Raw genomic sequence first — 21,387 nt, 5'->3', positions numbered from 1 at the left:
ACGCCGCTGGGCCGGTAATCGGTGAGATGACCTGTGCAACAACGATGTCGAGGCCGATTCCCATCGAGAGTGAACTAGTGACCAGTTTTCGACAATACAAGACACCAGCACAAGCATCGATATCGTACTTTTTTTACTGGTGTTGGACAACGCAAGACCGGTTGACGCTGGTTGACGTCACGAACGCGTTACATAAACATCGCTGCACTGACCGCAGAGCAAATACGAAGTCGACGCAATCCCATCGCAATTCATACACTCGCGGTGGATTCGAAAGGGTCTTTATTAGCTTCGGAACTCCTTTCAGAATTCGTCGAAAGCGACATTCGATCTGCGAAGGACGTATATCCAGTGCTGCACAGGTGGCGCGTGCACCCCTTCCCTACTCTGTCCGGATGGCGCGTCTACCGCTTCCTTCCTCTCCACCGTCCAAAACGCGAAGGGTGCTAATCCGCACGCATGGACGTCTCTCTCCTCTGCGTCATGGCATAGAGAATCATTCTTCAAGAACGGAAACCGGTTGCTCGAGTACGAGAGGGCGATCCAGACTCCGTGGGGCTTCACGACCGCTGCGAGATGCAAAGCGAGAACCTCGAGGGCTTCTACTGGCGTACCCGACGACTCTTCGTGTGTGCTTGGCGTGTCCAGGACGTGTGCGTTTTCCCGGCCTTTCATCCATACGTCCGGGGCGCAGGAGATCGCGTCCGACGTGCTTTTGTCGATCACGGCATCGAACCTTGCAACCTGACCTGTCCCACTGCTCTCGGCACGCAACAGACCACGGACGTCTTCCTCCCGCAGCAGGTCCACCCGTTCCCATCGCACCGCCCGCGAACCCTGCTCCTGCTCCTGTTCCTGCCTTCCACGCTCGACGACCGCCTCGGAAAAATCGGTGTTGACGACCACCAGCCCCTTAGCGTCCACAACGTCTGACAACGCCCTCACGACCATGTTGGACAGCCGCGATGTACCCGCCCCTATATGGAGGACGCGCGCCCCGTCGGATGCCTGCGAGTCGCCTCTCGGAGACGTGGAATCCCCCAGGAGCCATGCTCGCAAGACTGGTATCATGGCCTGCCCGTCTCCCAGCCATTCGAAGTTCTCTTCCTTCTCGAACCTTTCATCCCAGTACGCTTTGGATCCGTACTCTGGCGGCATCTTCGTGGATCGTGCTCGATAGCGAGCAGTCTTATTCCAGCACGGCAAAGGTCCATGCGATGCATCACGTGACTGACGGCCGGGTGTGCTTCAGTGCAGTTGATCCCAAGTCGGAGACGACCCCCAAGCTTCCTGCGCTCGGTTGGTGGCAGGTTTATCAACTTTGGCTATCCGTGGTTGGAAGCTACCTCTTCAAAACCATGACGAACCGCCGTTACTTGATACCCCGTCCTCGGTACACGTCTCACCCGATTCATTGTGACACCATGGCATACAGGCCGGGGCATCTTGGCGACGTAGCCTCAATCCGTGTACTGTGCTTTCTGCTCCCTCGCCCCTGCTTATTAGGCCAGGCTGAAGGGCAGGTTTCGCCTTTTGCCCGTTCCCATCTGCTTGCACAGCTCTTTGTCCAGAAGAGACGTTCTGCTTTTGCCAATGCCATACCTTCCAAGTCATCTCGTCCGAAACGCGATTAACCCTCGATGCAGATGCAAAGGCTGTGTTCGAGTGGAAGCGCGAAACAAGCGTGAACATGTACATGACGAACGGCCGAACGCCGAGTTTTTCACGGAATTCGTCCATCGTGTTTACTCAGCATTACGCCGCGTTCCCGATATCGATTTCGGTCTGTTGTCGACGATGTTGCGGCGACGTGTGCAGGTACTCTTGACGCGATGTCGGGACCGCTTGTCGTAAAGATGCTGACCACGCCGTTTTGTACCGTCGCGCGCTGAGTTGAGTCCTTCTCAGGGGGCTCCGCAGACTCCACTTCCAAGCCTTCGCAGGCTTGGCGCCGTTCGCTTTAAATATGAAGTATAGCATCAAGCTCGGTTGCTTGGCGTAGTCGTTTTGGTTTCCTCGAGCCAATGGAATGAGTTGCAGTCTGGCCTGGAGCTGCGCCTGTGGAAGGCGTTGAGTAGCCCAGAGCGGACGAGGGGCCGGGGATCGACGGAGAGCGCGGCCAAAGACATCGCGGCTGTGCGCAGATACAGCGCCATTGGCCGATGACGTCGCTCATCCCCTTCGCTCGGCGCAGCACTAAATAGTAAAACCCGCGCGTGCCCGTCTCCCAACGCACACCACCTCCTCCTCACGACCGCCTCGCTCGATCTGCTCGACGTTACGACCGTTTACGACCACCACCCATCTCATCGCATATCTCCGCCAAGGGGCCTAGTCCAAGCTGCACTCCATGCCCGAGCGGCAGAACCCGCACGCCCAGCCCGGCAACGGTCCCGATTTCGACACGCGGGCCACCACGACCGCCAGCCCCGACCCGACCCTCTCTGACCAGTTCAACGAGAAGACCAAGATGCCCCGGCGATCATCACCGACCGCCACTGCGCACACCGCGGATGACTCGAACTTCACCATCTTCGAAAGTGCTCCACCCCCCCTGAACTACACCATCAAGGAGCACAAGCGCGAGAGAAAGATACTTTTATGGGCGACACTGCTTTTCGTCGAGGCTGGCGTGCTCCCGCTCATCCTTTTCTTCTCACTGCGCTGGGGCGCCCATCTGAGCACAACGAAGAACCTCGCCATTATCACGAGCCTCATCGGCTCCGTGAGCGGGTACAAGTTTGCTACCAGGATGTGGTATCTGTACTTCAACAAGGATGCGAACAATCATCGTCCTATCGGCGCCGGGCGGTGGGGCGTTGACTACTTCCAGTGCGTCCAAGTACATCCCCTATATGCGGTCCCAAATGACGATCTCTCCCAGAGTCATCCTCAGCCTCTGCATGGCTGCCTTCTTCATCCCACTCATCATCGGATCCTCCGTGTAAGTTCTTGTATCTTCGATTGTGAATGTCATCATATTTAACTCCCTTTACAGGTCGCCGGCGGACCCGCGCATAGTCGCGCTCGCCCTCCCATGCGTGATCCTCACCCTGACCCTTCCCCTCTTGATCACCGGCCTCTTCCCACATAGCATCTGCCTGCCCGCCCGCGTCTCCTCCTTCCCCAAATGGGAACCCCTCCCGCCCCTCACCTATTGCTTCGTCGAAGACGTCGTCGCCGTCGACGGCGGCGGCTGCACGGAGTTCCGCCAAGCATGGCGCCTACGCTATGAGGAATCCATCGTTATCCGACGGCTCATTCGCTACACCGCGCTCCTCTGGGGTATCACCGGCCTCGTCGTCGGCGCGGTCCTCATCGCCGTCTCGCGCTTCGCGGGCGTCGACACCGCCTACGGCGTCTGCTACGGCATCCCTTGGCTCTGGGCGATGGTCACCGCCGCGGCAACCGGCGCGTGGACACACCAGGAGCTCGAGCGCGAGAAGAGGGAGTGGGTCGCGACCCCGACGGCGACGCGCGAAGGCCCCGTCCACAAGGAGCATATGCTCCCCATCAAGGAGGGCAAGTACGACCCCCCGCGGATATCGGGCTCGATCGACGGCGGACGCCCGGCGAGGCAGTACTCGATGCCTGCGATGACAACGACGGACAGGGCACATGGCTCCCGTGGACCCTCCATGCCACCGAGCCCCATAGCAGTGACCGACCGGAGGGCACACACATTTGATGTGTGAGAGCCGTCTAACGTCTCTTTGCTTGAGCGGAAAGGTGGTTGGATCTCATGGGCGCCCTGGTTCTCCATCGTGGATAGTGTACATGCTAGAATGTATTTAATAGCTTTACTTTCGATGTTCAACAGAAATCATTCTGATAGTGAGAAACGGTCCGATCGGTCGGAAATTGCAGACAATGCATACGATTCACGGCTCGGTTGCACACACGCATGGATTGCATGGCATGATAGCACATCGTCGCCATACACCATTACACTACATGATCTAAAGGCACTTATGCGGGGGGACGGGTGCCAGGGGTGAAGTGGTAGGTGGTACCGCACTTGCCGCAGTACTGACGGTCCTTGTGGAAGGCCATCTGCACGTTCGCCCACAGTCAGCGCTGAGTCAAATACTGAAGTCGATGGTGTACTCACGAAGACACCAGCACCGCACTCGGCATTGGGGCACTCGCGACGCAGGCGCTTGATCTTGCCGTCGGGGTCGACCTTGTAGTACTTCAAGATCGACATCTTGACCTTCTTGCGCTTGTGCTTGATCTTCTTGGGGGTGGTGTACGTCTTCTTCTTGCGCTTCTTCGCGCCACCACGGAGGCGGAGGACGAGATGAAGGGTCGACTCCTTTTGAATGTTGTAGTCGCTCAGCGTGCGGCCGTCTTCAAGCTGCTTTCCGGCGAAGATCAGACGCTGCTGGTCGGGCGGGATGCTGGAGGAAAAAAAACATGAGGCAACGTCGTGGACCGTGACGACTGTTTGGGAACGTACCCTTCTTTATCCTGGATCTTGGCCTTGACATTGTCGATCGTGTCCGAGGACTCAACCTCGAGGGTGATGGTCTTGCCCGTGAGGGTCTTGACGAAAATCTGCATCTTGCTGTATAAGGCGTTCGTGAGTAACCGCACTTCTATCGATCCTCTATCAGGAGGCAACTTACGATGCGACCAGACGCCTTTGTCTGTCCAACCAAGGAAGGATGGAGTCCTAGACGAAAAGCAAGAGCCGGTGGTTATGGGGGAAAGGAAGTGTGCGATCGGTCGCTGACAGATAGGATGAGAAGCGTGAGATATTAAATAAGGTTCGTCCCACGACGTTAACCTTACACCAAAAAAACTCCGGCGAGACAAACTACTCAGGAGCGGGACCAATACTCAAGCGTCTAGCGTATGGATTGACGAGAAACCCACTGCACGGCAGACTCAGAGTGCGTCGTGACACACCAACGGTATTAGTGTGTTGATATCTCCGCCATGCAAAGATAAGTCAGAAAATGCCAATCATCGTTCCCTGATGTTTCTTTCCTGATCTCGTCAACCAGCCAAGTTAGCGCACTGGCTGAACTAGGTCTGAACACGATCCAATTTTTAGAATTGACTAACCTACACAATCACGATCCCTATCGCCCAGTGTCAGTCAAGGCAATTCTGAACCAAGCTACCTTGCGGAGGCGCTATACGCACGGTACGAAAAGCCCACAAGACCACTCGGATAGCTCATCTTAAGCCGTACCGATACTGCTAGCGGCGTTATCTCTACAACAAAGCCGCTCTCAAGCTTCGCGCCTTTTGCCGTCTATAAATGCAGCTGCTCTCACATTCGCCTCAGTTTTTGACCTGCCGGCTCTCTTGCGCCTTTCGCCCGTGGTATCCCGCCCGGATCTTTCGACGCATGACTGAACTATCTTCAGGCTTCGTTCACACCCGACCTATACCGTTTACAGCCAGCCCTGGGCGTAGGGCTAGGCTTCCGAATGCCCTTCACCCCACTCCTGCTCGTCGGCACGATCCCGCATCCTGGTCTCCGTGGGATTTCAGACTGAGATGCTAAACAGTACCTTCTTGGGCGATGAACGTCTTTCCTTGTTTTGCGGGACGAAGGGTAGTCCGACGTTACGGGTCGCAACACCACCAGTAGATCTATTGGAATCTGTAGGAAGCTCGCAGCTGGTGGAATCCCTAGACCTTGTACTTCCTGAACATCAGGAAAAATAGGACTATCGAAAGAGTCGCTTATTGGGTACCGAAACCCTCTAAAGCTACTAAATGAGCACGTTTTAGTACGTTTTAGGAGGTTTTTAGCAAATCCGGTTTTTCCTGATGAAGATTTACCCGGTCAATTCACCGTAGAGTGGCACCCAGAAGACACGACATGGAAGGCGTTATGCCCTCGCCTACAGTGCCCGGGTGTGATCTCTGACGATACATGGTCTTGCTATCTCATGTCGGCTTGTATCTCGTACCGACTTGACCAGGAACAGGAGTTGACCTCACGCTAAACGAAGCCTCTGGGAGGTCCTCAAGCTATCACACGGCTAGCATCCTTGTAAGAACTGCTAATAGCTCTGAAATTTAAACATCGAAGTGGTGCCTACTGTCGCGCAATCCTCAACGGCAATGTTTCTCTCATAACCCGTCATGGGACCTCGTCGTTCAATCACCTCGCCAGGTTGCCTGTTCAGAAGATGCAACAGCCCCTGTTCTAGGCTTGTCCATCCATGGTGGCTTTGTTCACGATCACCCTTGCGAGGGAGGCACTGACCAACATCAAGAATCGGGTTGCTGGAATGCTGCTATCTATAAGGCTCAAATACTCAGCTTGTTGTCAACAGCGGCGCAACCATTGATCGCCACCTCTGCAGCTCATATCGTCGGATGCTATTCGACGGCTCACGCTTCTAGGATCTGTTCGCGAGGCGCCATCGGATGTCGGGTCTTCACCCCAGTGCCGAGCACGCATGCTCACCGCTGCGGAGTCCGCCCACGATCATCACGTCTATCCGACAGGTATAAAAGACCTCAGGATGGTCAGCACTCTCCAGGGCATTACCTCCTCTTATCTGCGGACAACCCACAATGGCTGTCAAGGCACTCCTTCCTCTTGCACTCCTCGCGGTTTCGCAGACTGCGCATGCTGCAATCACCCGTCGCGTCGCATGTCCTGACGGCGTGAACACTGCAACAAACGCAGCATGCTGCGCGTTTTTTGCTATTAGGGATGACATTCAGGAGAACCTCTTTGACGGCGGCGAGTGCGGGGAGGAGGTAGGTCTCTCTGTGTGATAGAGTAGCCAAATATTCAATACTCTTTCGTCAGGTCCACGAGTCGCTTCGTTTGACCTTCCACGATGCTATAGGTATCTCGCAATCCAATTCAAAGTAAGTGTTCTGTTTATGCCATGGACTGGAGACTGACTGAACCGGTTGTCAGCGCGGACGGTGGCGCAGATGGGTCGATGATCACGTTCGCGGATACCGAAACGGCTTTCTAGTATGCTAACGGTACGATTATATTCACCCTTCCAAACCTACGCTAACTTTTCTCGTACGTTTCAGGCGGTATCGACGAGATTGTCGATGCACAGACTCCGTTCATAGCTAAACACAACATCACCGCTGGCGATTTTATCCAATTCGCCGGTGCTGTCGGCGTGTCCAATTGCCCAGGCGCGCCTCAACTCGACTTCTTCCTCGGCCGTCCAGGGGCCGTTCACCCGGCGGTGGACAAGACCGTTCCAGAGCCCTTCGACACAGTGGACTCCATCCTTGGCCGCTCTGCCGACGCTGGCGACTTCACACCGGCTGAAGTCGTCGCGCTCTTAGCTTCACACACCATTGCAGCGGCAGATCTCGTCGATCCCAGCATCCCTGGTACACCCTTCGATTCCACTCCCGGCATGTTCGACAGCCAGTTCTTTGTCGAAACGCAGCTTCGTGGCACACTATTCCCTGGTACCGGCGGGAACCAAGGCGAGGTTGAATCCCCTCTGCGCGGCGAGATCCGTCTCCAATCAGACTCAGAGCTCGCTCGCGATTCCCGCACGGCCTGCGAGTGGCAGAGCATGGTGAACAACGAAGCGAAGATGCAGGCAGCGTTCAAGGGGGCGATGCTCAAGCTATCAGTCCTCGGTCACAACATCGAGGATATGATTGATTGCTCAGAGGTCATCCCGGTTCCCAAGGCGCTACCGCCCAAGGCTGCAACATTCCCCGCTGGCCTGAGCCACGCCGATGTCGAGCAGGCGGTGAGCACATTTCTTAGCTGTTGTTGGAGTTAGCCTCACCTCGCTTCACAGTGCGCACCTGCTGCTTTCCCGACTCTGGCTTCCGACCCTGGACCAGCAATGGCAGTCCCTCCAGTTCCGCCTTCGTAGTCGGGAGCGTATTTACCTAGTCGAATCGGTCGTTTGATTGTGTACCTATCCCTCCGAGTCACCTACCACAGGCTGCAAGCCGCACTCTGATCCCTTGCGGATGCTACATGGATTAGTCTATCAAAGGTGATGCATTACAACCGATGGGCAAGAGTGATATATAACTACGAAAGCAAATGCGACATGAATCCCAGCAAACATTATATCAGTGGTTAGATTTTGACCCCTTTGGTCGATGAGATCTTTGCTCGTATATCTCCATATCAATGGTATCTGCGGTTAAAAACCGGTAGATGTGGACATGTTGCGTCTGCCCATACCGCCTAAGTCGTCCGATAGCCTGAGTTTCACAGGCGTCGTACTGCTCCTGCGAATCCGCTAGGAGGGGAGAAATGAATATAGCATGGTTCGCGCCCGTCAAGTTCGCGCCGCTAGCACTTTCGTCCATGACGTTGAGGAGCAAGACGCGCTCCGGCCCGTTATTTTGGAAAAGCTCGAGATTTTTACTCTTCTGAATTGCGGTGCCCTTGATCTCCAAGAACTTGACCTTGTTGGCGGCTAGCGCTTCGGCAACTTTCTTCATCAGGTCCGGGAATTGTACAAATATGAGAACGCGCTCATCCTTCGGGATGCGATTCCTGATCAATTCAAGTCAGATGAGAGGTTCGGGGCTTGCGAAACATAAAGACTGACCTCAACAGATCCAGAATCTGTTCAATCTTCTTGCCGTAGTGCTTGCCTTGCCCATCGCGCACGTCGTCAACACCCAAGGTGTCGCCTTTCACGATGTTCAACCGTCGAACTGGTACTCTGCACTTGGCTGATACGGAGGCAACACACTCCTCTCGATCTGCGCAGTCCGTAACGCAGTTGAGGCAGCCCATATGTCCGCACGTCGACAACACGCCAACTTCCGACATCGGGATGCCCGTCCTATGGCATCTAGGGCACTCGTCTAAAGGCACAATCTTCTTCTGCAGTTCGCGGACGACCTTGAAATAACGCAGGGAGCGCTCGCGACCGACTAATTCCTTGGCCAGTCGACGAATGTTGTGAGTATGCTCACGGAGAGTCCAGATGCGGTCCTTCGCCTCCTTGGAGAGCCCATCGTCAGGTTTTCCACCTTTGCCTTTCGCAGCCTTTGCCTTGGTTGAATTTGCATCGCCAAGGCGGTTGCTTCCTGCCTTCGACGCACGCGACACCCCCGCTTCCTCCAGTAGCTGGAGAATGGTTTCCGTAGCGTCCGCGTCACCTACGCCCTCTGTTTGGCACACCCTCACCCATTCGCGGAAACTAGACTCCTCGCTAGTACGGCCAATCTTAGCCTCCATCTTTAGCGCATCCTGCAGATGTTTCAGGAGATCCGCTTTGCAATCCTCCAGCTGTTTGGTCCGCTCTTTCACGATGATATCGCATGCCTTCGGGGCGTTGTCCTTGTAGTTGGTCTCAAGCTCGAAATGCGAGCATCTTTTCAACAACGCTTCCTCGGCAGAACTGAATATATCCGTGAATAACGCTACAACAAAGAGATGTACCAGAACCTTACCTCGATTCACCCATGGATTGTGCCAGGCGTTTCTCCCGGTCGCTCTCGTTCTTCTTCCCGCGTTTTATCGTCATATCCAGGGCACGCAAGTGGTGTTCTAATTCGAGATAAATGGCGCGTTCAGCGGCAGGAAGAATGATTTTCTCCTTCTGAACGCTGAATGGAATTTCATCGATCTCCGCGATATTCTGCATATGCTTATGTTAGAGTCGTCATCTTGTGATTTCGGGGGAAAGCTCACCTGACGAACGAACTGATTCAAGAACATCTGTGCCAACTGGTGTCGATTGGCATGCCACTCAACGGTGTGTACTTCACGGAATGAATGGAACTTTTCCGCAGCTGAACGCAGCATTGAGTATTGATTATCTCGCCCGTTTCGTCCAAGTTGATGGGACTTACCTGTTTGGTCACGACGCCGCTTCTTCACCTGAGCTGATTGTCCTTCGCCGTCGTCGTCGACGCCCAGATGAATGTTCAAGAAGGCTGCGATGGTTTTGACCGCTGCGAAATCGTGCACGGGTGGTGTGCCGGAAAGAACCCAAAGACGGTCCGCCGTAAGTTTGGTGATGAGGGAGTGCGATTTGCCTTGAAGATAAGTGTATTCATCGACGACTTTTCGAGCAAAGTGGAACATCTCGAGGGGAGGGGCTTGCATCCGCCTCCAGTCCTCCTTGACGTCCTTAGAACCAAGCTTCCATGGATCGCTGTCAACTCGGCGTTTCTGCTTTTTTGGAGGTGGTTCCTCTTTGCCTCCGTCGACAGACTTCCGCTTCTTGACATTCTTCTTGGAGGAGCCCGAGGTTTTCTTAGTCGCCGGAACGTCGGAATCGGACTCGACATTGTCATCGCTCGATGGCTCGGACCTTGTTGTCTTTGCATTTTGCTTCGATTTTGCAACCATCTTCGCTTTCCCGCTCGGCTTGGATACAATGACGACGTCGGAATCAGAATCTTCACCTGCCTCCGACTCAGACGACGTTTCGACGCCAGACACCTCGTAATCGGATGAGTCGCTGACAGGTTTCGCTTTCCGCTTGCGAGCTGAAGGTTTGCTGGGCCTTACAACAGGCTCTGATTCCGGCTCCGACCGTTCGATCTGCTCAACCTCGAAGTCGCTCCCATCGTCCGCTTCATCCTCGGAAATGACTATGGGGGCCTTCCTGGTAGCAGCGCGTCTTCTTGAAGGACGATGTTCGGAGCTTTCGTCATCGTCCTCGGATGGAGACGGAGGGACGGACGTTGGGGGACCATCGGAGCTTTGAAAGTAAGATATACGGCGTTTTGGTATCACGACCTCCATGATCTTGCCTGAAGTGGGCCCGCGTTTCAAGGTCTCCCGAGGAGTGGGGTGTCCGTTCTGTTTATTCTTGGAAACCGGATCAGGGATTGGTTTAGCCTTCTCGCGGTATGCTTTGCCGACAAGCCGCTTGGTTGGCGCAAGGGCGGCGGCAGCGGCTTCATCAACTGTATGTCCGTTCACAATCGACTATTAAGGTATAAACGCTGACTAGAACACGTACCTCTTTTCCTACCCGCCTGAATCTCTCTCATGACTGCGCTCGAACCCTCGTCTACTAGAAGATCGACTTGTTTGGCCAAGGCAGCATTAATATCAGCCAGCCGAGCTTCGAAGTAACGCCCGTCCTGGTTCGGAAGATCTCCCACGCCAGCAAAAGCCTCCAAATTCGCCAAGTAAACATTGCTATGGAAAAGGTTGGAGGCGACGATGACGATGTCTGCTTTCATCACGGCCTTGATAGTCAAAGCATTGATATTGCCCGCTGTGGAGATCACGACGACGTTCATCTTCCGCTTGATGAATTTGTCCACCTCCGACTTCCATTGCCGCGTCAGATGAGGGGGTACGATCACCAGGGTAGCCTTGACGGGTATCTTCCCCTTGATATCAGGCATGGTGTCGAACTCTTCTTCGACACACTCCCGCGCGCTGTCAATGAGACCGAGAGTAATGGCAGTTTTGCCGTACCCTACTTCGTCGGCGAGGACGCCGCCCCGGACGCGAGTAGGCCGTTGTACCCGCCCTTCGGCGCGCCAACCCAAAGCTTCCAGAACAGACTCCGAAATCTCCTCTTCCACGAAGGGCTGGCAATCGACAGCCTCTTGCCGCAGCATCCATGCCAACGAGCGCAGCTGTTCGGGGCGGAGCGGCACTTTGAATCCGGGTTGGTCGTGAGGGATGTCATGTTTGTTGCTGGATAAAACGAATTTCGGTACGTTCAGCTTGACAGCTGGCACGAAGTTCGTGTCGATACGCCAGGAGACGGTCGGTGTTTCGGTTCGACCTGCGGTAGGCAAGCGTGACATCGCTCGGTGGATCAACGACAGGACGTTGACTCCAATCCGTACGATCCCAGTTTCGGACTCATCGAGCTTCAACTGTGTCACAAACGGCGAAGGTCGGTGTTTGAGGCGTCGTTCGTGCTCGCCTGCCTGTACAGGATCCTCCGTGGCTACGACTTTTTGCTTCACTTTGACCCATCGCAGCGAGGGTTGCGAAGGAGCGCATCGTTCGCAAACGCACGTTTCTGGCGGGAGGTCGCACGGTTGCCACTGACTGAAATGGTCGCCCATGCTTCGGATACGTTCAAGGAGCCAGGCAATGGACCTGAAGATCGTCCGTTCGTGAACCTTGTCGACTTCCTGATACATGCCTCGAGGCCACTCTGGACCTGCTTGGCCTTTCAGAGGTACGCGGCATACCAACACGGCGCAGGCGCTTTGGCAAGCCTCGGCAGACGATGAAACGTCGAGCACCTGGGAAGGCGCCGCATATCGAGCATTTTCGACAACAGAGGCCTACAACTGAATGAGTGACAACTACAGAGCCTTGACACAAGTCAACCCACCTGAAGCCTAACGTTTGCAGTGCTCTTCCATACACACGGGATTGTACACTTGACCGTCGACGCAGCATCTTTCACGCTGCTTTGTCTCCACTTATTGTCCAAGCGTGCAACTATGGGACGGGCCTCGCCAAATTCGTAACGACGATTGCTGATGGAGAAGACAAAGCAGTCATCATCCCAGTGCCCGGTGCGAGTAGGGTCTAGCAACAAGAAAAGGGGTGGGATATTGGCATCTTCGCCGTCCTTCGCGCGTCGCCTGTGCAGTCCATTGCTGGCGGTGCCACAACGAGCGAGTAAATCATAGTCGCCCGAGATGTCGCGGTCGAACTTCCCGGAATGCTCCAGAGGGACAGATATCCGCACCTGTTCATATACTGTCTTGTTTTTGAACTGCGGGGCCTGCAACCCCAGGAGCTGCTCCCAAGCTGGAACTTGCGGACCAGTTCCGGTTATCTCGATCGGAACGGTCGTCTTAAGAGGCAAAGCGATGTCCCATCGGCCGGACAGCCATGTATCGCGACAGATTAAGCGAGCAATCGGCGATTCCAGCAAAGTCCGAATGGGTGATTTAGCCGGTAGGGAGACATCAGGTTTGGCAAACAGCTGCCATTGTGGCTGATGGGGAGATAGGAGGAGCTCCACGCGAGCCGAGGGTGATTCGTATATGGCGCTCCAGATTTCGCGACGCTTGAGTTCAACGAAACGGTAATCTTCGGAGACGGCACGCAATACAGATGCCCGCCATCCTGCCCAAAGTTTGGCGTCAACCGAACCCTCGGACTCGTCCTTGAGGTTATCGAGTAGCTCTTCCGTGATGCCATTGATGGATAGTGACATCGGAAGTACAGATTTGAACGCCTTGGAGAATGCAAGGGGGGATAAACGGGATTCCTTTGTGAGATCCAGAGCTTGAAAATCGTGTTCTGGCCGCCCGGCACACTTCACACATGAGGTCGAGTTGCAGCTTTGACAGCGTTTAATATCGCGTTCGGTCATGCCATCCCGACCCTCGCAGCGACAGAGGCGAATACTGCGCTGAGCTTGGAGGAGGACGTCCTGAATCGACATGTCGTTCTCGATGGTGAGCCCCAACGGCTTCTCGATGAGCCGATCATCACCAACGATGTGGTCTTCCACTGGAAGGGAGTCAACCTGCGGTATATCCACGTCCATCGAGTCCATTGCTGCATCCGCTGCATCCGTGCGCGCGTCTTTCGCCTCGTATGATTCGTGGTCGTCTCCAGAGCGGATAAGCTCAAGGCCCTCCACCAGCGCGGCGATTATGGCTGTACCAACGACTGTCGTGCTCATGGCGTTACCAGCGAGGTCGGCAAGTTGATCTTCCTTTTCTTTGGATAAGATGAGCTCGTCCGTAGGCAAGCCTTGCATCGCGAGAGCCTCCAAGCCTACCATCGGTCCACCGCGGTTCGTGATGTAAGGAATCATCGACGGGGTGAGACACGGACATATACCCATTCGTTTCGCGCCGATCTCCCGGTCCACATTCTGCGATAAATTCCAGATTTGCCTACTGGCCGTCAGCAAATATCGATATATGCATAATCAGAACCTCACGTCTTATACGCCGGGTCGTATCCTTGGGCAGCTGCGCGTAGTAGACTGATGTCTAGCAAATCCCAAACACGTTCGACCTGGTTCCGCGCCCAGTCGTGCCAATACTCCTCAGGCATGCTGCAGAATCCGCCTACAATGATTTTAGTATGCGTCGGAGAAACAGCAGGTTGATGACTTACCTTCCTCCCAGTTGGTAAGGGGCCGTTTCGACCCTAATCCTTCCTCCAATCGAGCACGTTGATGACGAGACTCGCAACGACCCCAGTCAGTGCGCCCTGAGCGTCTATCAAGGATTGAGCTTCCTTCTTGTACCAGTTTTTCACGGAAGTGGTGGATTCGCGAGTCGTCCGAAGGAAGGAGGAACTCGTCAAGGGTGGAAGTCGCTGGTCGTTTCAACTCTTTAACGCGCTCTGCCCAGTCTTCCGGGATGTTGGAGTTCTCCTGGTTAACGGCCAGAAGGTAGACGCGCTGACGCGTGTGGGGAATATAATATTGCTTCGTATCCAGCTTGACGAAAGCCGCGCTGTAGCCGAGCGTTTCAAACTTCTGGACTACCCTGGGCCACGGGGCGCCGCAAACATTTTCCAGGATGACCAACGGGGGACGGTGATTGGCCACCCAGTCTAGCATCCCATGGAAAGTACGGCCAGATTCCCCTCCGGCGTCGATGCCTTGCTTCTCGTTATTGAGGTTGGAGTAATCTACGCAAGACGTGCCGGCAACGAGAAGATCAACATCGCCAGGTACAGGTGCCTCAGCACCGTAAGCGGTAGTGCTAGTTGGGAAGCATTAGCAATCAAGCTAGACGACGACTGAAGCACTGCGTACGCGTGTGTTTGACCGAGCTCGCAAACGTCCCTGAATAGGAGCGGAGGCCGAAAGTTTCGTTCTATATACGCTTGTTTGAACGGCTCGATCTCGCATGAGAATACGTGCTCGATTTCGAGTTTGACATGGTGTCGGTCGTGGATGGACTTTTGAATGAGGTCCAGCGCAAGCAGAGGAGATTCCGTGCCGGAGCACATGGTAGCCACCCGTATCTTTCGCCCTTTGACATGTTCCGCAACTCGCTTGAGTTTGGGGACGCGTTTGACAATATCTGCGAAGATCTCGGGTATCTTCACGATAGGCGGCAAGGAGTCAAGCGACGTGTCGGCAGAGGATTCACCGGGTGCATCGTCGTCTTCTTCGTCTTGTTCATCGTAGTCGTCATCTTTCACTACCTCCTTGGGCTCGTCCTCACCGCCATCTTCTTCGTCCTCATCCTTGTCCTCGTCCGGCTCAGAAGCAAGCGCCACCTTCTTTCTGCCTCCAAAGAATGTGTCGATGGATTTTTGACCCTTCGGGCGTGAGGGAGCTGTGGGCTTCGGTTTTGTAGCCGACTTTGAACCGGAATTCTTTGCCGGCTTTACTGGCATGAGGGAGAATGTAAAGGGAAGGTGATTGAGTAACGCGCGAGCCACGGTCCAGCAACGCGCCTGACGCGCGCTGAGTCACACGTGACAGTGACACTGTGACAGACGTGATGCCTCCTTCAAGCGGCGGAAATTGCAGCCCCGTGCATGTAAGTACTGGTAATGGACATACAATGACATACATGTATATTCTGTTCCGCAGGCAAATTTGAATTCTTATGGGACACGCCAAGTCTGTGCGGCTATAGAAGAGGACGCGCAAGCATCCCACTGTCAAGGGACTCAAGGCGGGCGTAGTCCACGATGTGCACGCGCTCTTCGAATACACTAGGGCTGATTCAACGGCATGGGCAAAGTGGTGTATCCATCTCATGAATATAGGATTTGTATGTGTCCGCAGCATCGAGTCAGTGGGGCGGGGATCTTGGCTCGTAATATATAACGAGCAAGCTGCTCAGCACGTTCGTTGCGGTGACCGAAGCACCCGTATAGCACACGAACGCACTCCACGACCATCCACTTCGCCTTGAACACCATGTCTTGGATTCTTGACAGAATCGGAGAGAGATTTGGCGCTGACTCGTTGGAATGGTGGGATAAGGCATACGTGATAGACTGGTAAACTGATCGCAGGACTTCAGCTTTCTCACCTCCGACTCTGACACTCACCACATCCAGGCTTGTCTGTGTTCTGCTATGGTTTCTCTGCAACGTCGCAGATCGTCTTCCAGTCTTCGCAAGAGATTTCAAGGTTGACGACCCGCTCATCAGTTAAGGCAGGGCCAGTGCAAACGCGGGTAATGTGGAGCTCTGTGGCGTTATCACGTGTACCCCGCCAAAGCGCACATCCGACCCAGGTTACACCACCCTCAAATACTCCCTGAACTCGAAAAAGACGACTTGTCGATTGATGGAATAAAATTATGAACGGAGTGATCTGTCCGCAATTAGATTCTCTATCGATAGCTCGCCGTGTTTGTGAGTTAAAGAGCTGTGCAGATGTGGAATTTCCTCAACTTGGGTACATTCAGGCCTTTGTGCGCCAAAAGCCGGGGATGTGATCACGTGACATTACCCGCGTTTGCACTGGCCCTGCCTTACCCTCATCGGAAACAGCAGTAATGTCCCTGTTGTTACGTTCCCCAGGGCAGAATCTCAACCCATCATAGGATCAGCGGCACAGTGAATGGAAATGTCGCGATGCTGTTACCAGTGGCCATCGTCATTGTGGTCAGCGGCATGAGAAGGTCTTTGATGGAGATTCACCACGGCCTGCTTGCTCTGATTGCTGGTCGGTACGTCACGTTCATCTCACGAAACGCCGTCGAATGCTGTACCGACGATCTCCTCGAAGACTCTTATCAACATTGATCACGGACTTGCTGAAAAGCCGTGTCGGTGAGAACAAAGCGTCTTCGATGACAATCTTCGTTGGCTCACCCATCTCACCAGGTCGCTTGAGGCCTGATTTCCTGTCCCGCTGCAAATGGGATGCCGCTCTGTCAGCGTGTACTGGGTGAATCATCTTCTTTCCTGTGCCTGTTTCGTAATACTCATGCATTCCATTCCTATAGAAAAGCCGACGACGTCCTCGACGGTCGCAAAGTGCGTTTGATACAGTTCGCTGGTTGACGACACCGTGATCCTAACCTTCCATCGATGTCTTTAGTCTTTTCCCAGTGGCCATTCGTCGACCGCGTTCGCTGGAATGACATTCTTGTTCCTCTGGATAGCTGGGAATACGTCGGCCTGGTCCTTCACCTCAAGGCCGCCGTCATCCTTGCTGCTAAGGAGCCGACTGTTGGGACTTTTGATATCTCTGCTACCCATTGGTTATGCCACGTGGGTCGCGATATCTCGAATGGAGGATTATGTAGGCTGCTCAGACCATACTCCCGTGTCAGAAGCCTGAATTCAACGTCTTACAGCGACACCACAAAGAGGATGTTATTGTCGGCAGCCTCGTCGGCATCTTATCGTCAACTATATGCTATCTTGTATACTGGCCAAACCCGTTCTCATGGCGAAGCTTCAAGGACAGCCTTTTGGGCAAGCCTCGAATATTGTACAGTGGTCGAGATGATAGGCGTCGTCCCGGCGACTTTGCACTAACTAGCCTAGACGATGATGATCAGGTGTAGTAGACAAACTATCAAGACCAAGTGCGTCACTGGTCCGAGCGATACTAAACTAGGGTGCCGGTGCTTTGTCGGTACCTCGTACGAAGACCCATTTATCCCCGACCTTTTGCATGCGGCCTCCCGAGCTGCCGCTTGGTTCAGCCATATCGCTACTGACCGATTGTTGGTCTTCCAGCGGCGCTGCGTTGAGGACTATGGCATCGGAGACTTGGTTTCCTCCATAGTCATATGAGCTGTATGCCTCTCGGCCGTTGCCGCGCCCGCGACCTGAAAACCCCCTTCCTCTGTCGCCACCCCGCCAATTGCCTCGCTCGGACCCTCCGCCTCTCGTACTATTGCCGCTGTTGGGCCATGGCTGCTGCTGCACGCTGACGGTTGCACTAGGTACAGGAGCCGCTGCCCCCATGAAACCCCCCATAATGAACTGCATCAGTTCCTCCTGTGACGGCGCGTACCCGTTCGTGATTTGCCACGCCGTTCCGAGCGCTTCCCACGATGCAGGGGCCGTAGGGTCGAACGTCGTGAAATCGAATGCCGCTAGCCCAATGTTTTGCGTTGCAGGTGCGACTTGTGGAAGATCATTTGGAGCAGCTGCACCGGGGACCGTCGCTGGTCCCGCGGGCATTGCGTCGGCGTCTGATGCTGACGTTATGGATGTGGGGACGGACGGCGATCGTACTGGCATCTGCTCTTTAGCTGATGATCCTGACTGCATTACATCCTGCGTAGGCGATTCCGGCCTGATATCACGACCAAATTCGTCTTTACCAGGCGTGTTGGCGGCCACACCAGTGGGCGTCCCCGTCCGGGGCGGCGGACTGTACGACGGCACATCACGTCTACCCCCAGCACCGTATCTAACGCGCGGAGGACTCCTCGAACGGCTAAGGCGTTCTCGTCGTGGTGGACCTCGGTCCCCATCTCTATCATTGAAATGCCCACGCGGATCGCGGTCATCCCATCGCCCCCGGCCGCGGCCACGGAAGTTGTCACGGGGTCCACTCCGGAAGTCCCGACGTTCATCGTATTGTTCTTCCCGGCGCCTGTTGAAGCCACCACCGTCGTATCTACCGTAACGGGGATCTCTCGGTCCAGGACCATAGCGATCATTCGTAAAGGGAGGGGGAGGCTGCGCGTTTGCGTAGGCCGATGGAGGCCCTGGCACTGCAACATGAGGAGGAAGCACTACAGGTGGTGGCGTGGGGGTGGCTGAGCTAGGCCCTGGCACAGCGGGAGCGGCCACGCTTTGCTTGAGCTGTTGCAGCAAGGCTAGCTGATTGGCATCCAGCTGAGGTCCACCCACTGCCGGCGTGTTTGTCGGTGTTTGTCTGATGATGCGCAGGGTCTGAGTTCCAGAATACCACCAGCAAAGCGATCGGGGACTCACCCTAAAGCCGTCGCGGCTTGACTGAGCAGGGCCAGGAGAGTTGATTGCGCGTCTGCGGCAGGAGAGATCGGAGGCGCGACTGGTGGCGTGGTAGTGACAGGTAGCGTCGGTGTCGGTACCGGTGTCGATTTCGTTTCGGTCACGGGTGGCGCATTCACGTTCGACTCTGACGGTAAATTGATCGTATTTCAGTTCGCGCTCTCATTTCGGGATTGCAGTGTAGGCAAGGCAATCGTTGCATTACGCAAACGGGAAGATTACTTAGCGATAACATGCGTGACTCGTGATATGCACCTTTAGCAGATCCCTTCAATATATCCGATAATCGTGTCAACACAGCGGACGGAAAGGTATTCGACTTGACCCATATGTCAAGCACCTTCTTGGTCTTTTCCTGATATAACGTAAACGAACACGAGGTTAGGGCCATTCGAGGACGTTGTCATAGATAGTAACACGAGAAGGATGTCAGTAGGCAGATCCGGAGCAAGGTTTGGTTGTCTGACGCAAGATCTCATTGCAGCGACAGCGGCATTGACGATCAGAAAACCAATCGTCAGCGTGACCGCCCGATGGCGACCAGTTCGGGGAGAAGGATGACAGTTCTTTCGGCCAAACATGACGCCGACTCGGCCAAAGAATTGGATATTGTGGACGGTGTTAGGTCGTTCATCCAACGATGCTTTCACCCGTACGTAGCCGACCTAAAGAACCTGGAACAGCAAAGCGACGAAGGACGTTACGAACCTTGCATTCAGAGTTGCCGGTAGCCAGCATATCTTTGAATAAACCGTCGAGTACGCCATCGAGCTTCAGCAAGAAGGTGGCGCAATTCCCTTTCTCCGCATTGATGTCGCCAGTAATGCCATGCTTGTTCACTTTGTGTCTGGCCGCACACGCAAGCGCGTTAAATGCATATAATCCATGGATTTTCTTGTCGACTGGTAGGGATTTATGTCGTCGATATAGTATCGAGACCAATTGCGTGTCATCCTAGGCGACATCATGTGAATCATCTACCCGGAGGCAGCGCGAAAAATCGCGAACGGATTACGGGAGAACGTACCTCCATACATTTCAGAGCAGCTTCGGTCATCCTATTCATCTTCGATTCGGACAGGCGTTTCGCCTGAACGACATCCTTCAGTGCCGCCTCGAAGTCCTGCGAACGGCGGCGTGAGCCACAGTGCAATGCCGGAGTGCGCGGCTAATCATACCTTTAGGGGACTCATGATGGACAGTGCTCGTATTTTGAGGAGTTGTCAACGCGGATGAGTGCGCCAGGTCGCTGAGGGCAACAGACAAAAGAGGCTTATGGATGGATATGGTGGTCAAAGGTTAAGGTGCGCTTTGCGAGGTCCGTGCGCCTCTTTGTTCGCGCCGACGGCGAACTGCTGAGTCTCTCACATCCTGACCAACGTTATCTCGACGTCAGCGCCGATTTGATCATGAAAACCCGAACACAGTTGCCAGGAAGAGAGCGACGACGGACGGCCATGGGCTATGGAACCGCCAGCGGCAACTATGTAGTGGTCGAGCGAGTCATACAGTGTTTTTCTATGGTAAAACCGCTCCAACATTGTCGGCAATAACTGCCAGACCACAAATGAGACGTTTCTCGCCATAACAAGAGGTTATATATAGTTCGAGGGAGTCTATGAGGATGAAATCGTCTTATCATGAAGCTAGACTCGCGGTCGCGTTCAGTACGCAACAGTCGAGATTGCATACTCAAGGATGACGGTCCCTGATGGCACGCCGACAACGGCATGCATGCGCAAAATAAGATCATGCACAGTTTGGGATCGCTGAGATGGCGCTACGAGAGGAGTGGCCAATTTTCGACGGTGAACAGCCTGATCCCGAAAGGCGGCATTACTTCAGCCTGCAAGACAAGCTCGAGAAGTGCTGGCGGTGTGTATAGTTCCAGTAGATATACCTAATGCCAGAGCGGAAGGGTGATCAGACAGCGAGAAATGCGGTGGAGAGGAGCCTCACCACGTCTAGCTGAAGCTTCCAAAAGCAGGCAAGCCTCACGAAACATGCCAGAGGACGTATGATCAACTTAGTCTGGTGTCTTCGCTTGCCGTGTCCTGAGCCGAAACTCGCTGAACGCGCTCATACACTTCGCGTTTCCTTTGGGACTCTTCTAATTCGGCCTGTCTCTGACGCATTTTTTGTAGCCTCCGCTCATCGTCCCTGAGCACACCTTGATACATGGTCTATCTCGGAGTGAGAGAGCTTTACAGCAACGAGAGTATACCCGTACCTCGCGCTCCTGATCTTGCATATAATGCACGCCCCATATCGTTAAGGTGGAAAACAAAACCGCTCCAAGGAGAGTGGCTTGAGCTCTCCGCGACATTGATAACGAGATCTGTGCTAAGATCTTCTCCAGGCAGTCCACGCCGCAAGGAATTGGTGTCGATTAGCCAGACGTTGTCTTGACGAAGTTCCTGCCACCGCTGTAACTCGGCAAATGTCGGCATTGTCCGACTAAACACCGATATGAGCGGAACATCGGTGTCCAGCCAATCGGAGGCGGGCGTTGCCAAATTTCAGGACCGTCGCAGTAGTGAGCGATGCCAACGTGTCTCTGTCTCCCCGCAACC

At 54.5% G+C, this 21,387-nt stretch overlaps 8 protein-coding genes across 8 annotated transcripts; 2 read left to right on the top strand and 6 right to left on the bottom strand.

Annotated features, from left to right (window-relative positions):
• Positions 1-303: 303 nt before the first annotated feature.
• On the bottom strand, positions 304-1,584 carry PUNSTDRAFT_143054 (uncharacterized protein; the record flags this gene model as incomplete). Its single annotated transcript, XM_007382717.1, has 1 exon — positions 304-1,584. The coding sequence occupies exon 1, from the start codon at positions 1,156-1,158 to the stop codon at positions 304-306; it is 855 nt and encodes a 284-aa protein (XP_007382779.1). The 5' UTR covers positions 1,159-1,584.
• Positions 1,585-1,755: 171 nt separating this feature from the next.
• Positions 1,756-2,129, bottom strand: PUNSTDRAFT_133302 (uncharacterized protein; the record flags this gene model as incomplete). The annotated part of the gene is made up of 2 exons (XM_007382716.1): positions 1,756-2,058; positions 2,091-2,129. The coding sequence occupies 2 exons, from the start codon at positions 2,127-2,129 to the stop codon at positions 1,756-1,758; spliced, it is 342 nt and encodes a 113-aa protein (XP_007382778.1).
• Positions 2,130-2,252: 123 nt separating this feature from the next.
• On the bottom strand, positions 2,253-4,704 carry PUNSTDRAFT_101350 (ubiquitin-domain-containing protein). The gene is made up of 6 exons (XM_007382715.1): positions 4,629-4,704; positions 4,460-4,567; positions 4,112-4,400; positions 2,999-4,053; positions 2,885-2,944; positions 2,253-2,832 (listed from the first exon to the last, which is right to left on the bottom strand). The coding sequence occupies exons 2-4, from the start codon at positions 4,561-4,563 to the stop codon at positions 3,970-3,972; spliced, it is 477 nt and encodes a 158-aa protein (XP_007382777.1). The 5' UTR covers positions 4,564-4,567; positions 4,629-4,704; the 3' UTR covers positions 2,253-2,832; positions 2,885-2,944; positions 2,999-3,969.
• A 1,839-nt stretch (positions 4,705-6,543) lies between these two features.
• MnP3-short (manganese peroxidase 1 precursor) lies at positions 6,544-7,841 on the top strand (the record flags this gene model as incomplete). The annotated part of the gene is made up of 5 exons (XM_007382714.1): positions 6,544-6,732; positions 6,785-6,846; positions 6,899-6,906; positions 7,024-7,712; positions 7,764-7,841. The coding sequence occupies 5 exons, from the start codon at positions 6,544-6,546 to the stop codon at positions 7,839-7,841; spliced, it is 1,026 nt and encodes a 341-aa protein (XP_007382776.1).
• A 137-nt stretch (positions 7,842-7,978) lies between these two features.
• PUNSTDRAFT_85895 (uncharacterized protein) lies at positions 7,979-14,968 on the bottom strand. Its single transcript, XM_007382713.1, has 10 exons — positions 14,661-14,968; positions 14,012-14,607; positions 13,833-13,962; positions 12,258-13,785; positions 10,911-12,207; positions 9,790-10,854; positions 9,629-9,729; positions 9,388-9,575; positions 8,535-9,335; positions 7,979-8,479 (listed from the first exon to the last, which is right to left on the bottom strand). The coding sequence occupies exons 1-10, from the start codon at positions 14,855-14,857 to the stop codon at positions 8,047-8,049; spliced, it is 6,336 nt and encodes a 2,111-aa protein (XP_007382775.1). The 5' UTR covers positions 14,858-14,968; the 3' UTR covers positions 7,979-8,046.
• Positions 14,969-16,447: 1,479 nt separating this feature from the next.
• PUNSTDRAFT_66374 (phosphatidic acid phosphatase) lies at positions 16,448-17,388 on the top strand (the record flags this gene model as incomplete). Its single annotated transcript, XM_007382712.1, has 6 exons — positions 16,448-16,542; positions 16,602-16,645; positions 16,700-16,763; positions 16,822-16,852; positions 16,917-17,120; positions 17,176-17,388. 6 exons carry the CDS (start codon positions 16,448-16,450, stop codon positions 17,386-17,388), a joined length of 651 nt encoding a protein of 216 aa, XP_007382774.1.
• Positions 17,389-17,437: 49 nt separating this feature from the next.
• Positions 17,438-20,007, bottom strand: PUNSTDRAFT_112962 (uncharacterized protein; the record flags this gene model as incomplete). The annotated part of the gene is made up of 6 exons (XM_007382711.1): positions 17,438-18,716; positions 18,776-18,941; positions 19,070-19,169; positions 19,523-19,768; positions 19,842-19,937; positions 19,993-20,007. 6 exons carry the CDS (start codon positions 20,005-20,007, stop codon positions 17,438-17,440), a joined length of 1,902 nt encoding a protein of 633 aa, XP_007382773.1.
• Positions 20,008-20,493: 486 nt separating this feature from the next.
• On the bottom strand, positions 20,494-21,140 carry PUNSTDRAFT_101340 (uncharacterized protein; the record flags this gene model as incomplete). Its single annotated transcript, XM_007382710.1, has 2 exons — positions 20,494-20,997; positions 21,045-21,140. 2 exons carry the CDS (start codon positions 21,138-21,140, stop codon positions 20,836-20,838), a joined length of 258 nt encoding a protein of 85 aa, XP_007382772.1. The 3' UTR covers positions 20,494-20,835.
• Positions 21,141-21,387: the final 247 nt, after the last annotated feature.

The sequence above is a fragment of the Punctularia strigosozonata genome, assembly GCF_000264995.1.
Source record: "Punctularia strigosozonata HHB-11173 SS5 unplaced genomic scaffold PUNSTscaffold_5, whole genome shotgun sequence".
Classification (NCBI taxonomy): domain Eukaryota; kingdom Fungi; phylum Basidiomycota; class Agaricomycetes; order Corticiales; family Punctulariaceae; genus Punctularia; species Punctularia strigosozonata.
Note: the sequence above shows the minus strand (reverse complement) of the source record. Positions and strands in the feature narration are given on the sequence as shown.